General features: G+C 47.2%; 1 protein-coding gene across 1 annotated transcript; it reads right to left on the reverse strand.

The window, feature by feature from the left end:
• Positions 1-1,586: 1,586 nt before the first annotated feature.
• LOC129548460 (pregnancy-associated glycoprotein 2-like) lies at positions 1,587-11,260 on the reverse strand. The gene is made up of 9 exons (XM_055414982.2): positions 11,160-11,260; positions 9,939-10,089; positions 7,880-7,997; positions 7,659-7,777; positions 6,262-6,455; positions 5,023-5,139; positions 3,357-3,498; positions 3,179-3,274; positions 1,587-1,739 (listed from the first exon to the last, which is right to left on the reverse strand). Exons 1-9 carry the CDS (start codon positions 11,258-11,260, stop codon positions 1,587-1,589), a joined length of 1,191 nt encoding a protein of 396 aa, XP_055270957.2.
• Positions 11,261-14,705: the final 3,445 nt, after the last annotated feature.

Raw genomic sequence — 14,705 nt, forward strand, 5'->3', positions numbered from 1 at the left:
TGAAGGAGGAACATGAAAAAGCTGGTTTAAAACTCAACATTAAAAAAACTAAGATCATTGCTTCTCAGCCTTTTTGGCTAAGATCAAGTGAAAAAATACTAAGATCAACGCATCCAGTTCCATCACTTCATGGCAAACAGAAGGAGGAAAAGTAGAAGCAGTATCAGACTTTATTTTCTTGGGCTCCAAAATCACTGTGACAGTGAGTACAGCCATGAAATTGAAAGATGCTTGCTCCTTGGAAGGAAGGCTATGAGAAACATAGACAGCATATTAAAAAGTAAAGACGTCACTTTGCCAACAAAAGTCCATATACTCAAAGCTGTGGTTTTTCCAGTAGTCATGTATGGACCTGAGAGTTGGATCATAAGGAAGGCTGAGTGCTGAAGGATTGACGCTTTTGAATTATGGTACTAGAGAAGACTCTTGAGAGTTCTTTGGATAGCAAGGAGATCGAACCAGTCAATTCTAAGAGAAATCAGCTATGAATATTCATTGGAAGAATGGATACTGAATCTGAAGCTCCCATACTTTGGCCACCTGATGTGAAGAGCCGACTCATTGGAAAAGACCCTGACACTGGGAAAGATTGAAAGCCAAAGGAGACGAGGGCAGCAGAAGATGAGATGGTAGGAGGGCATCATCGATTCAGTGGTCATTAACTTGGGCAAACTCGAGGAGACAGTGAGGGACAGGGAGACCTGTCATGCTATGGTCGATGAGGTCGCAAAGAGTCAGACACTACTTAGCAACTGAACAACAACGAGACATTCTTCCAAATGAGGAGGGAGTGGAGTTGCTGGGGCAGTCTTAAACACTATCGTGGTCTAGAACATCCCCCTGACACTTCTTTGATGGTGGCTCACCCCAACTCCAGTCACCTGGTTCTGGAGGAAGCTGTCAATCATGTTTGCTGGGGAGCAGGGTCACTTGCTTAAGTAAAGCTAATCATAGTACCACCTGCCCCCATCAGGATGATTGGTCCAGGGCTAAACTTAAGATCTGAGGTAGACCAGTCCTTAATATCCCTTCCTGGTGAAGTGATGTTTTCTGAGCTTCTTTCCTTCTGGACTATATACTTTAGGGATATAAAAACTTGAGACAGGCAACTTCAGAGTCCTTCACTAAGTGTAGAAGCCTGAGGAAAAAGGCTTTCAGGCTTAAAGAGTCAAAGATGCATAAAGGGAAGGAGCAGGGGAGGCAAAGAGTGAGCCAATGGCTTCTGATTTCTCAGAAGAGAAATCAGTCCAGTCACAGAGATCTTTTGCTCTGCTCTGGTTCGTGTGTCCAGATCCCCAGTATCCTTCCAATAAGTCTTCCCTTCAAGCCAGCTGGAGTTGGGCTTCTCTCACTTGTGCTTCAGACTTGATTCTAGATCCTTCCCGAATGTGATGCACCTCCCTGACCCAAAGAGAGTCACCCATTCATATGAGCACCGTTGAGATGAAATCCTTTATTCTTTATAGAGAATAGGGCTTTGCAGAGCAACAAACAAAGTTCACCAGCATCCCTGGCCCCACCCAGGGTGCCTTCACATGAGTGTGTGTCTGGAGTGGGCCTGAGTGATTCCTGAAGTAGCCCAGCATTTACACTGCGGGAGCCAGGCCAATCCTGTTGTTTCCTCGATCGAAAACCGAGAAATACAGCCTCAGGAAGATGTCACCCAGGATCCAGGTCTCCCGCTCGTTCACACGCTGTGGGCGCACGAAAAAGTTGCTGAAGCAGTAACCCGACCAACGCTGGGAAAACAAAAATATAAAGTAGTCAACCTGAGCCCTTCCCTGCCTCCCTCATCAATATCCAGAGTTGGCAAGTTTCCTGGTTTTGCTTCCTCCCTTTGGTAAGAATCAAGTGACTCTCTCAGCAGCAGTGGAAGTAGGGGCTCTTCCAACAACTAGAAGGGCCAAGACTTGTGGTTGCCATTAGGGAGGAAAAGGGGCAGACAGGCAGGGATTATAAGCTGCAAACATATAGAGAGGATGGATGAACAACAAAGTCATACTGTATAATACAGGGAACCATATTCAACATCCCATGATAAACAGTAATGGAAAATAATATGAATATATATATATACACACACACATATATAATTGAGTCTCTTTGTTTTATGGCAGGAATAAACAGATCATTGTAAATCAACTATACTTCAATAAAATTTTTAAAAAGAGAACAAGAATGTCCCATAATTCCTTGCTGTTCCTTGCTCCCTCTTTTCTCTGCAGAAAATGCTATTTCTTCTCCTTCCCCACAACCCTTTTCCTTAGAACTGTGCTCGAGTCCCCTACAAAGCCTTCCTTGACCCACACTCCCTGGTCACTCCAGGTTGGGTTGGTGATTTTCGCTGGTGCCCCCAAGTCTATAGCCCTCATCACCCCTAATCTGCCCCCAGAACCCTTTTGCACAGCCCCCAGGGGTGCCATTTGCATGGAATCCAGTTTAGATTTGCGTTGACCAAGAAGCATTCCTCAGGTCTCCATGACTCTGGGGTTTTAGAATTAATGAAATTCCCTGTCTTCCTCAAAAGCTTCTTTGAGCCCATTAGCCTGCTCTGAACTCCCATAGAAAACTGACATTAAGCCTCAACCACGTACAAGAGTTGTGCAGTCTCTGCGCACCCTTTACTCAGCATCCAGCTGAGGAGTCAGGTATCCCAAGTCACAGACGGGGAACTGGGGCTTAGCAAGGGGAAGTGGCAGCCAAGGGCCAGGGTAACCATGTAATTTATGGTCCCAACCTGGATACTTTAGAGAAGGGAAGGGATGCTGTTAATCACTAGAGTGGGAGAGAACACTGGGTCCGTCCCCAGCCAACCCTCCTCGTCACCTGGCTATTTCACAGACTGCTTGACCTTACTTTCCATATTCGTCCATCTGAGGGCTCTGGTTGAACTGAAGCTGTTTAAAGCAAAGGCCCTTAGTGTTCCCCTCTCCTTGTGACTCCCACCATGCCAGCATGGGGTAGTGATTTCACACTTATTTCAGGAGGCTGGGTGTCCCAGACTGTCCTTTACTCTCAAGGGGTTGGTTTTGTAGGAGTCACTGGCCCAGCCACATGGGCTCAGCAGCATCTGCAATGATGTGGCTCAGCCTGCAGAGAGCGCCCTCCCCCCAGCAACAGCTTAAGGGTTCCTGCAAGTCCCAGATTTGAGAACCAGCCCCCTGGGTTATCCCCTCACTTGGATGTAAGCTTGGGCAGGTACTGGATAGTCTATTCCATTAATAGTGAAGACAACAGGAGGCAGTGTCCCGATGGCTTGGCAGGAGACCAAGTGCTGTAATAGAAAGAGGGAGAGGTTGGCTCTGCTGATCTTTGTGTGAAGAGCTTGGGAGTGACCCCGTGCAGTGACCCTTCACCTCATAACTGATGGGCCTGGCGTGGATGAGTTTCTGGATTTTGCTGACCGATCCTCTTGGGCCATGCAGAAAGGCGGTCCCCGTATCCAAGAGGGCCTGGCAGCCACGTTTACAAGCAATCACTGTCCCGTTCATGGAGATGCTGAGAGAAAATGGGATAAAACAGGCACCAGCATCACTCTGAAATCTCCCCCACAGCTGCCCCCTGAACATGACTGCCTGATTGTCTCCTGAACAGCCTTTCAACCCTTGCCCTGACTCTGGTCATTTCATCCTCTTTGACTTCCCTTCAGTTATTGAATGCACCAGCTCTTTCATATCTCAAGGCCTTGGCATGTGCTGGTCACCCTTCCTAGAAAACCACCTACCTTCTTGGTCTAGACGATTTCTTCGCATCTTTTAGTTTCCAGGTTAAATGTCACTTTGTCAATGAAGCCTTCCTCCTAACCTAGATCAGGCTGCAGTCTTGCTCAGTCTCTGTAGACGCTTCCCCATGTCTAGCGGGCACCAAGGCGGTAATTCACTGTGTGTGTGAGTCATTTCAGGTACCTCTGCCTCACTAGATGTGAGGGCAAGTTGTGTCCGCAGTGCCTCCCTCAAGTGCCCAGCACTCAAGGGGTGCACAATGTATGTTTGCAAATGAATCAATGAATCAATGAAAAAAATGAATGAGGGACATCCAGATACCTATATCTGGTGTCTGACCAATAGTGGGAGTGAACGTGGAGGTTCCCTGAGCAACAGATGCTCAGAGTGTTCGTGGGAGGGAGACACAGGCTGCCCTGGGAAAGGCTGTCTTCCTGCATCGCCCCTTCATCTGGCTCAGACACTGAGGCCCTCAACCAGGCAATGCCTGAGCTAGCCCAGAGGGCCACTGAGACACAGGAAAGCATTTATCTGAGGGTATCACACAGATTCCCATCAATTATTGCCCCTGTTTTCAGGCCACTCCTGAATCCCAGCTTCCTGATTCCTTCTGTCACAGTCCCTACCCCACTGCGTGCCTTGGAAGAAAAACAGGTAGCTATGGCTAGGAAGGTATCTCTCTGTTTGAGTAGCTTTCAAGTCTCAAGATTGCAGCCAACCTCTCTCCACTGCTGGGTAGCGTCTCCCTAAGAAGACCAATTTTTCCTGTTTATTAAGTCCTTGCCCTGCTTTTAAACTGGCAGTACTGTGTACTGAGAACTTGCTCAGTCCCAGGGAGCCCTGGACAGTCAGTCATCTTGTCACAACCGTGTGCAGGCTGGTGAAATTCTCCCTGATCTTCTTTTCACTACACTTTAGGGTCCTCAAACATGTTCCCCACCTCACGGTGTGGTGGGTGCAGCCCTCCCCCAGCTGCTCAGGCCCCTCTGGATCCCGTTCTCCTGATCAGAGCCCTGATGAGGAGGCTTGGGGTGATTATCGGTCCATGGGTGGTGTATCTGTGTGCTTGTATGTCTGCATGTGTCTGTGTGTATCTTGGGTGTGTGTGTCTATGTCTGTATATCACTGTTTCCCTATGTGTCTGTGTTCGTGTCGGAATTTGTGTGCCTTTGTGTGTTTCTTTGTGCATCTTTTTGGGTGGAGTCTGTGTCTGTGTGTGACTGTGTCGCTGGGGTGCATTTGTGTGTGTCTGCACATGTGGGGGCACCACCTGGGGTGGCTCTCAGGGGGAGATGCTTACCTGTGTATGTTTATATGCCAGGTGCCCACTTGGGACACTGGTACCCAGTTGAGTTCTCCCTTATAGCAGGCATGGTTCACCCCTCCAAACATCACCACACTGCTGTTCTCCTTCCGACTATGGAGAGAAGGAAGAGAGGGTCTTGTTGGAGGAGAGTAACACCACACGCTGTCTGAGGGTAGTGCTTATCCGCCCATCAGAGGCACTACTACAGAACCCATTTGACAGATGCAGAAACCGAGGCTCAGAGGGATTGAGTCGTGGACCCGGGTCGGTCCCAGCTAACGAGTGTCACAGAAGAAGCTCAAAGGTGGGCAGCCAGGCTGGGCTTTGACCACCCAACTTTCTGAAGAGGACCTGGTCCTGTTTGGCAACTTAAGGGCTCAGAAATACCCTCCGAGGACACTGTGCTGGAGGGGTCTGGCTTCCTCCTTGTCTAACCTGTCATTTTTCAAAAACAGCCCAGGCTCAAGGACAATGAGGGTGAGGGTTCAGTCTCACCCAGGGTTGGCTTCACGAGCCTGTGATCTGTGTTCTTCATGGAGCTCTCCCTGTCTTGAAATCCAAATACTGGTTAAACAAAGGGCCCCACATTTTTATTTTGCACTGGCTCCCACAGACTGTGTAGCTGGTCCTGGGCTCCTGGTGAAATGTTAGTGAGGAAGGAAAACTTCGTGCCAGCCCTCTCCTTCTTTCCATATCAAGTGTGTTTGTGTGTGTGTGTGTGTTAGTCACTCAGTCGTGTCTGACTCTTTGCAACCTCATAGACAGTAGCCCACCAAGCTCCTCTGTCCTTGGAATTCTCCAAGCAAAAACCCTGGAGTGGATAGCCATTCCCTTCCTCAGGGGCTCTTCCAGATCTAGGGATCAAACCTGAGTCCCCTGCATTGCAGGCACATTCTTTAACATCTGAGTCACCGGGAAAGTCCTTCCATGTCAAATCCATCAGCAAATCCTATTGCTGTTTCCTCCAACCTATTTCCTGACACCTTCCATTGTTCTCCCTCTTCCCCCACCTGCTGGACCAAGTCCCTGCCCCTGAGCCCATGATCATGGTTTTGATCAATAAAACTTTATTTACAAATACCAGTAGTGGGGCCAGGTAAGGCCCTGGAGCCATAGTTACCCTGGGCTAGACTATCTCTCAGGAAACTTCCGGATCAGGTGGTCTATAATTTTTCAGACAACTGAAAGCATCTTACCGCTGAATTAGAGAGATCTGGCCCACCTCAGACTTACCTGCTCAAGCAGAAGGCAAAGACAGGCTCAGAAATGACTCCTTGTTTCCTCAGGTTGTCGAAGATCGGGGTGGCCCCTGTGACAGTGGGGCGGGGGTAACCTAGTCCCAGGATGCCATCAAAGGGTATATCTTCCAACCCAAACTCCTTCAGGCTCAGGCCAAAGGGCTGGGCCACACTAACAAGGTTCCCAATCTGTGGAGAGGAGAGTGTTCCCACATAAAGGATTGGGAGGTGGGGCTGGGACTAGGCTGGGGTGTAGATGTCATTAGCACTGCAGAGAAGAACTGAGGCCTGGCTGTACTCTGGACTCATCTCAGATGGTTAGACCAAGCTGGGACAGGAATTTGTGTTCCATTTTTTCCGGGGCTGTGGGTTTTAACAACACCTGCTCCTCCTGCAAACACCATCTGAGTGAGTCAAACTGGCCCTCATGCCTTCCGTGCAGGTGGGGCAACCTAGAGCCAGGACAGGACCCAGTGGTGCCGCCTGAGGACAAAATGGGTAGAGAGCAGAATAGCCTTTTCAGCATCACTGTGATGAACTGAATTCAAGCCAATGCTTGTGAATTCTACGTCTGCCCAGAGAGACAGAAGCCCCATTATATAATGTCACTGGCAAGGTCCCCCAGAAAACTCTGCCTGGGAAACATGCATTTGGGGATGTGTTTGTGTGTGCATGAGTTTGTTTGGGAAAGACAGAGGGGCAAAGAGAGAGAAAGAGGCAGGGTGGGGTGGGTGCAGAAATATTCAAGCACTTTGGGGAAGTCAGGCCGTAGTTTTTATTACACTGTCAAAATTCCCCTAGAGTGAGAACTCATTTATCAGTCCCCTCCCATGTGTTTGGCCCCCTGCTTTCCCTGTCTGGATATCTGAAGCTCTGTGCTGCCCCCAGGGACCCCGGATCAGTTTTATCCTCTTCCCAAATTCCCACACCTGCTTGAGTCCTGACTGGCCAGCCCAGCTCCACCACTTACAGATGTGTGACCCTGGCAAGGCCCTTGCCCTCTGCACTTCAGTTCCCTTACCTGTGTCATGAAGCTAATCATAGTACCTGCTGCGTGTGATTGCTGCAGGGTCGCATGAGTTATTACCATGAAAGTGCCCAGCATAGTCTGAGAATACAAATGTGGTGTTTTCTCCCCCCTCTCCCTGCTCCCAGTGAAACGAATCTTGAGCTGCTCATGGGCAAAGGAGCTGTAAGTCCATGCCCCAAGCCACTGTCTGGATTAGCTCTTCTGGGAGTTTGTGTGTCAGCTGAGGCGCTATCTACCCAGGGACAGGATCCGAAGGAGCAGACATCCAGTCACTAGGGAACTGCCAGCTGGTTCGGCATCTGTTTTGTAAGCAGTGGTTGTTCCTAGGGCCAACCCCGACTTCGCTTCTGTTTCCACATTACCCGAATGGTGTCATAGCCAAGATATCCCTTTATCGACGTAGAGCTGTAGTTGATACTGAAAATCTGGTTCGTGGCCTGGAAGGTGGAGGAGTTACTAGGGATGAAGCTCTTGCGTTTATCTGCAGATACAAGAGATGAGTGTCCACAGGGTGCCAAGGATGGAGAAGGGAGTTGGAAGGGAAAACAAGACGGGCAAGGTGGGGAGGGGAGCAGGTACTCACAGCAGCTCGGACTCTGGCAGTATATGGAGGGCACCCACAAGCTAGATGAGCCGGTGTCAAAAAGGACCTGGAACTCCTGAGGAGGTGTTCCAATGCTGATGTTGCCGATGTAGGCAAACTACAGAGGCCAAGATGGGGTGATTAGGGCAGACTTGGCTGCACTGGCCACCCTTGATTCGCAGACTGCTGCCACCCTTGAGGTGTCCCGTGTCTCCTGAAATCACTCTCCAACCACGCCACCTCACAGCCTCTGCTCAGATCACTGCCTGATTTGATTCCTTTTCTTTCTGTTAGGGCTGCATGGCATACTGGATCTTACTGTCTTGACGAAGGATGGAACCCACCACTCCTTCAATGGAAGCACAGATTCTTAACCACTGGACCACCAGGGAAGTTGTGGCACCTTCATTTAAGAAGCTCTCCAGTCTCCTCTTCCAAACTGAGCCCCTTCTTTTACGGATGGCCCTCCTCAGTCACCCCAGACCGCTTCTTCTAAACTAGGACCGTGTCCTCTCAACACCAGGCAGGTGGCCATTTACTTGACAGCTCTTTACTCCCTGCCTGTCTCTCAGATGGCCTGTGCATTCATGAAGAAGAGATCAGACTTTTTTTCAAATCAATATCAACACTATAGTGTTAGATTTGTATGGCCTCACATGCCATAGGGGCTCAGTAACTATTTTACTGGTATCCATGCATCTGTGGATGCTGACATACGTCTGCCCAGGATTTGACAATTGATTTGCAGTTGCCCAGGAAGCAACAGTCAGAACTGTACATGGAACAAACGACTGGTTCCAAATAGGAAAAGGAGTGCGTCAAGGCTGTATATTGTCACCTTGCTTATTTAACTTATATGCAGAGTACATCATGAGGAACGCTGGGCTGGAAGAAGCACAAGCTGGAATCAAGATTGCTGGGAGAAATATCAATAACCTCAGATATGCAGATGACACTACCCTTATGGCAGAAAGTGAAGAGGAACTCAAAAGCCTCTTGATGAAAGTGAAAGAGGAGAGTGAAAAGGTTGGCTTGAAGCTCAACATTCAGAAAACAAAGATCATGGCATCTGGTCCCATCACTTCATGGGAAATAGATGGAAAAACAGTGGAAACATTGTCAGACTTTATTTTTTTGGGCTCCAAAATCACTGCAGATGCTGATTGCAGCCATGAAATTAAAAGACGCTTACTCCTTGGAAGGAAAGTTTTGACCAACCTTGATAGTATATTAAAAAGCAGAGACATTACTTTGTCAACAAAGGTCCGTCTAGTCAAGGCTATGGTCTTTCCCATGGTCATGTATGGATGTGAGAGTTGGACTGTGAAGAAAGCTGATCGCCGAAGAATTGATGCTTTTGAACTGTGGTGTTGGAGAAGACTCTTGAGAGTCCCTTGTACCGCAAGGAGATCCAACCAGTCCATTCTAAGGGAGATCGATCCTGGGTGTTCACTGGAAGGACTGATGCTAAAGCTGAAACTGCAATACTTTGGCCACCTCATGCGACGAGTTGACTCACTGGAAAAGACTCTGATGCTGGGAAAGGTTGGGGGCGGGAGGAGAAGGGGACGACCGAGAATGAGATGGCTGGATGGCATCACCGACTCTGTGGACATGAGTTTGAGTGAACTCAGGGAGTTGGTGATGGACAGGGAGGCCTGGCGTGCTGTGATTCATGGGGTCGCGGAGAGTCGGACACGACTGAGCAACTGAACTGAACTGTACTGAACTTATCTTTCGATTGGCATGGATCACCCTTCATCTGTAACTGAGTGGCTCACGTAATTCAGAAAGAACAATCTCCCTCAAACTAATGACACACCTTTGGCACAGAAATGAATGTTTATCTGCCCCCTGGTCATTGCTGGGTCCAGTCACCACAGCCAAGAGTTGAGGATGAGACTGCCTTCTCCTCTGGGAATGGGTCCCTCTTCGCCCGCGTTTCTGCCTCCTGCAGGAGCCCCAGCCCCAACAACCCCTATGGCATCTCCACTTGAACCCGGTGCACAGCCAGAGCACCAGGGGGCGCAGTGGAGCACCACCCGCCCAACACACTCACATCCTTGTAGCTCCTCAGGGGATGATAAATGATGTTCTGGTCGTTAGTGGCTTTCTGGGACAGGCTGTCAGGGTGTTCCTCAGAGAAATCTGTCAGCAAATTTCTTTCCCTTAGGGTTTCTCGCATGGTCTTCATTTGCATAACAGGGATTCTTTCACCGGCCATGAGGAAAAGAAAACAAAGAACAGGCAGCAATCAGCTGTCTGTGTTGTAAAGACTGTCAGACCTGACACTGGAATGGCACTGTGTATTTTCCAGGCATTTTTATGAGTGTCACCTTATTATCAGGACGCCATGCAATGACCATGGCAAAGACCTAGGTATGAAAACAGGTTCTGTTGTGTAATCTTGGGTAAGGCATATGACCATCTGAAGTCTCAATTGCCTCATCGGTAAAAAAGTGGAATAAATAATCCCCACCACCACCATCCCCACATAGAATGGCTTAGATATTAAGTGAGCTGATGGATATAATGCACCTGATTTACAGGAAGCGTCAGCAATGGCAACCATTATCATTGCTGTGGTCATCCCACAGTATCCTTCTCAAGGAAGTTCGGAGAGGGAAGTAGAAGGGATTCATCATCCTCTTTAAACAGGGGAGGAATTTGAAATGCAGGGAGTTGGAGACTTGGCTGAGGTCACACTGCTTGTTAGAGTTAGAAGAGCAGAGAAATAGTGCTACTGATCTTTCTTCCGGGCTCAAGCAGAAGAGAGGAGGCCAGGAGATGGGGAATAAATTAAGGAAGTTGAAAGAAGCCAAGAAGAATGTTTTTAAAAAGGAAAAATCTGAGAGTTCTGCATGCACAGAGACATCTAAAGAGACAGACAACATAGAGAGATACAGAGTGGAAGAGGCAGACACGTTCACACAGACACGGAGAGACCGAGAGGAGGCCTAGAACCACACACGGAGAGGCGCAGTCTCTTCAGACCATACCGACAGCTGCACAGCTTGTGCACTGAGAGATTTCAAGGAATGCAGTTTTGCACGGGACATGATGTGGCTGGACCCCAAGAGTTGTGCGATCCTACAGGTTTGCCTGGAGGCCCGAGGGCCTCACAGAGTCTGTGGCAAGGTACGTATCAACAAGCGAGAGTTGACTTTAGACTGTCAGGGAGTGATTACATTCCCTTCGAACAGGTGGAAGAATAAGAGGACGAGAATAAAAAACCAAAAAAAAAAGAAGGGACGATGTCACTTATAGTCCCCGCACTTACATGACTATGCACTCTGAGAGAGCTACCAGCCCGAGGAGTCCAAGCCGCTTCATGCTTCTGTCCTCGAATGAAGTGCTCAGGACAGACTGAGTTCTGAGCATGCACTGGCGGTGAAGGTTACCTAGCTATATATGCTCTCAGTTCAGTTCAGTTCAGTCGCTCAGTCGTGTCCGACTCTTTGCGCTAACCTGCTCCAATGTTCTCCTTCAAGCCAGCATGAGTCCGATGAGAAATATGAGCCTCTAGATAAAATCTTTGACTCCATTGGTGTCTGTGAGGAGTGGACTTGGAAAACTCCCATTATACAGAAAATTCCACTGTAATCTCTTCCTTCGTTCTTGGGTGAAAAACCAAACTGAACTGCACAATCTAAGAGTGGGGAGACTCGTTCCAACTTGTAGGTAAAACACTGCTAATAAAGTGATAAAAGTACATGTTAAGGGCCATGTTAGACCCTTGTGATCTCTTGTGGTCTTCCTAGCCACTTCATGAGATGTGCATTGCTGTCCTCAGTCAGAGAGGAGACTGCTAGGAGGAAAAGAGGTCAAATGGCAGACTTGGACACGACTGAAACGACTTGCACAACACAGCACAGCGCAGCGACATACGAGTGGCTTTAGGTAGAGGGATAGATGGCACAGATCAGAGACACCATTGACACCAAACTGCATCGAAGTTCTAGGCAGTTTCAATATTGGAAGAAATGTGATGTTCTTTTTGTCTGACTCTTTGTGATCCTGTGAACCATAGCCTGCCAGAGTCTGCCATCCATGGGATTCTCCAGGTAAGAATACTGCAGTGGGTTGCGATTACCTCCTCCAGAGGACCTTCCCAACCCAGGGATCAAACCCGTGGCTCCTGCATTGGCAGGAGTTCTTCACCACTAGCACCACTTGGGAAGCTGAGATGCTGTTAGGGAAAATTGAGGCTGTGATGCTGTTAGGGAAAATTGAGGCAGTCTTCTTCAGGCTTCAGAATTAGGAGAGCAGGCCTCTGATCAAGTTCTGACCTTTCCTGAACTCGGCCTGGACTACATGCCTGCTGCAAGCACATCAAATGTTATCAGTGAAGTCAACTAGCACCTTAGATGAGAAGAGGGAGTGAGTCTTGGAGTTTCCTGAGCCCCTTGAGGCCTGGCTAGCCCCCAGGGTCTGGAAAATCTTGTAATTCACAAGGTGAAAGAAACAGCATTGTAAAACATTAAAGCCAAGCTAGAGCTGCACTTTACAGGGAAAACCGGTGATGATATCAGTTTGCAGCCTGGGATTATGAGCAGAGGGCCCCAAACTGTAGTCCCACCCGGGATGTCCAAGGACCACCTAGGACTCTTTCCCAATTGGGATTCCAGATTGCCTTCTTCTGGAACTTTCCAGGGCTCTTCAATTCTGGGCAGGTTGTCAGCCCAAGTTGGTGATGTACAAGCTGTTACTTCTCTCTGCTGTTTCTATTTCTTTTCTTTAAGGATGGTATATTGAAATGAAGTCAAATAATTATCTTTAGAAATTGAAATTCTTTGTAAGGAGTTGTTTATTTTGTTATCAGATTCTTTGAACCTAAAATGAAATAAAACTTTCAGCAAAACATCATTTGCCTCTATGAGCCAATTCATGAAAAATGCCACTCTTTAATCAAGCTTCTATTTCTGGACAGGAAGATTTGCCTTACTTCTTATTAACTACTGAATGGGGCATATTCACTGGATTGTGTGAGAATTGGGACTCTAAATTAAAACTGGCTGAAACTTTAGAAGTTACTGAGCTTTTGTAGGTCATTCCAATTGAGCAAGGGCAAGAATAAGTGGTGCTGGTTCCTTAAGGTTCATGAAGCCAAATTATGATTCATTGAAGAGAAATCAAAATTGGAGAAAGTATTAAGCAATTTTCAAGAACTATTATCTGTGTTACAATGTCAAAATTATATTTTAGCTGGCCAAGTCTCCACTTTCCAATTTGTAGCTGAAATAGCCATAGTACAGTTTGCACAAGCTAAATATGTAAAGTGGCTCTGTAAGGTAAAGTTCACCTGTCAATAGCTAAGGCAAGGGTACACTGTGACTGTAATAATCCCTCCAAAATTAGGAGACCTGCCCAGACTTTAAATTTGGGGACTATATTGGGCTAAAGGACATAGAGAGATTTTACCTAAGGCTACACAAAAGATAATGGAACTTAAAACTCCCCAACGAAAAGGGAGGATCAAAAATTTATAGGGCTATTTGGTTTCTGGTGACAGCATAATTCACATTTGAACCAAATAATGAGTTCCAATCCACAAAGTAACTAGGAAACAAACTATAAATTTCAATGGGCTGATGAGCGGTAACAGGATTCTGATGCCACTGAATGTACAATACAGCATGCTTTAGACTTATGGCCAGTATCACCCAATGACACTGAATTGCATTTGTCTATAAGTAAACTGTATACTAATTGGAACTAATGGCAAAAACAGAAAGGCAAAAGAATGACTGTGGGCTTCAAGAGTAGATTTCTAGAGGCCAGGAGAAACTACACTATATTTGAAAAACAGTTATTGACTTGTCATTGGGGCTTTGATTGATATGGAAACAATTGACTGTAGGTATTACTGTAATATTGAGACTTCCAGTGCCAATCATGCAGTAGGTACAAAGTTCACTGAAAACCCACAGGGTTAAATATGTTGAGGAGTCCAGCCTAAGAAAATGAAAATGGTATATTAAGGACTAATCCAAACCTGGGAAACATGGTGTTGCAGAATTAGGTGAAGAAAATTGAAATTCCCATTGAAGGCCTCCAGCAAGAGGATAATTGGCCCTTAGATAACTGAGTCACCTGTAATTTGGGAAATCTCTTTGTCTCTTTGTTGTTCAGTCGCTAAGTGATGTCCAACTCTTTTTTGACCCCATGGTCTGCAGAACTCCAGGTTTTCCTGTCCTTCATTATCTCCCTTTGTTTGCTCAAGCTCACGTCCCTTGAGTCGGTGATGCCATCCAACCATTTCATCCTCTGCTGCCCCCCTTCTCCCCTTGCCTTCAAGCTTTCCCAGCATCAGGGTCTTTTCCCATGAGTTGGCTCTTCGCATCAGGTGGCCATAGTATTGGAGCTTCAGCTTCAGCATCAGTCCTTCCAATGAATATTCAGTTTTAATTTCCTTTAGGATTCATTGGCTTGATCTCCTTGGCAGTCCAAGGGACTTCCAAGAGCTTTCTCTAGCACCACAAAAAGTAAACATCAATTCTTTGGCACTCAGCCTTCTTAATGGTCCAACACTCACATCTGTACACAGCTACTAGAAAAATCATAGCTTTGCCTATACGGACCTTTGTTGGCAAAGTGACATCTCTGCTTTTTAATACATTGCCTAGGTTTGTCATAGCTTTTCTTCCAAGAAGCAAGTGCCTTTTAATTTTGTGGCTGCAATCATTGTCCACAGTGATTTTGGAGCCCAAGAAAATAAAATCTGTCACTGCTTCCATTTTCCCCATCTATTTGCCTTGAAGTGATGGGACTGGATGCCATGACCTTAGAGTTTTAAGCCAGCTTTTCATACTCCTCTTTTACCCTC

Source organism: Moschus berezovskii, chromosome 25 (genome assembly GCF_049115385.1).
Source record: "Moschus berezovskii isolate FMDL1 chromosome 25, NW_MosBer_1.0, whole genome shotgun sequence".
Taxonomy (NCBI): domain Eukaryota; kingdom Metazoa; phylum Chordata; class Mammalia; order Artiodactyla; family Moschidae; genus Moschus; species Moschus berezovskii.

What these genes read in the sequence shown, in the direction of transcription:
- LOC129548460 (XM_055414982.2), bottom strand. Translation starts at nt 11,260, where the DNA reads ATGCTCAGAACTCAGTCTGTCCTGAGCACTTCATTCGAGGACAGAAGC. An exon ending in TTTGCCTTCTGCTTGAGCAG is followed by an intron (nt 5,140 to 6,261) that starts GTAAGTCTGAGG and finishes TTCTCTCCATAG; the next exon opens with TCGGAAGGAGAACAGCAGTG. An exon ending in CCAGGCCCATCAGTTATGAG is followed by an intron (nt 3,275 to 3,356) that starts GTGAAGGGTCAC and finishes TTTCTATTACAG; the next exon opens with CACTTGGTCTCCTGCCAAGC.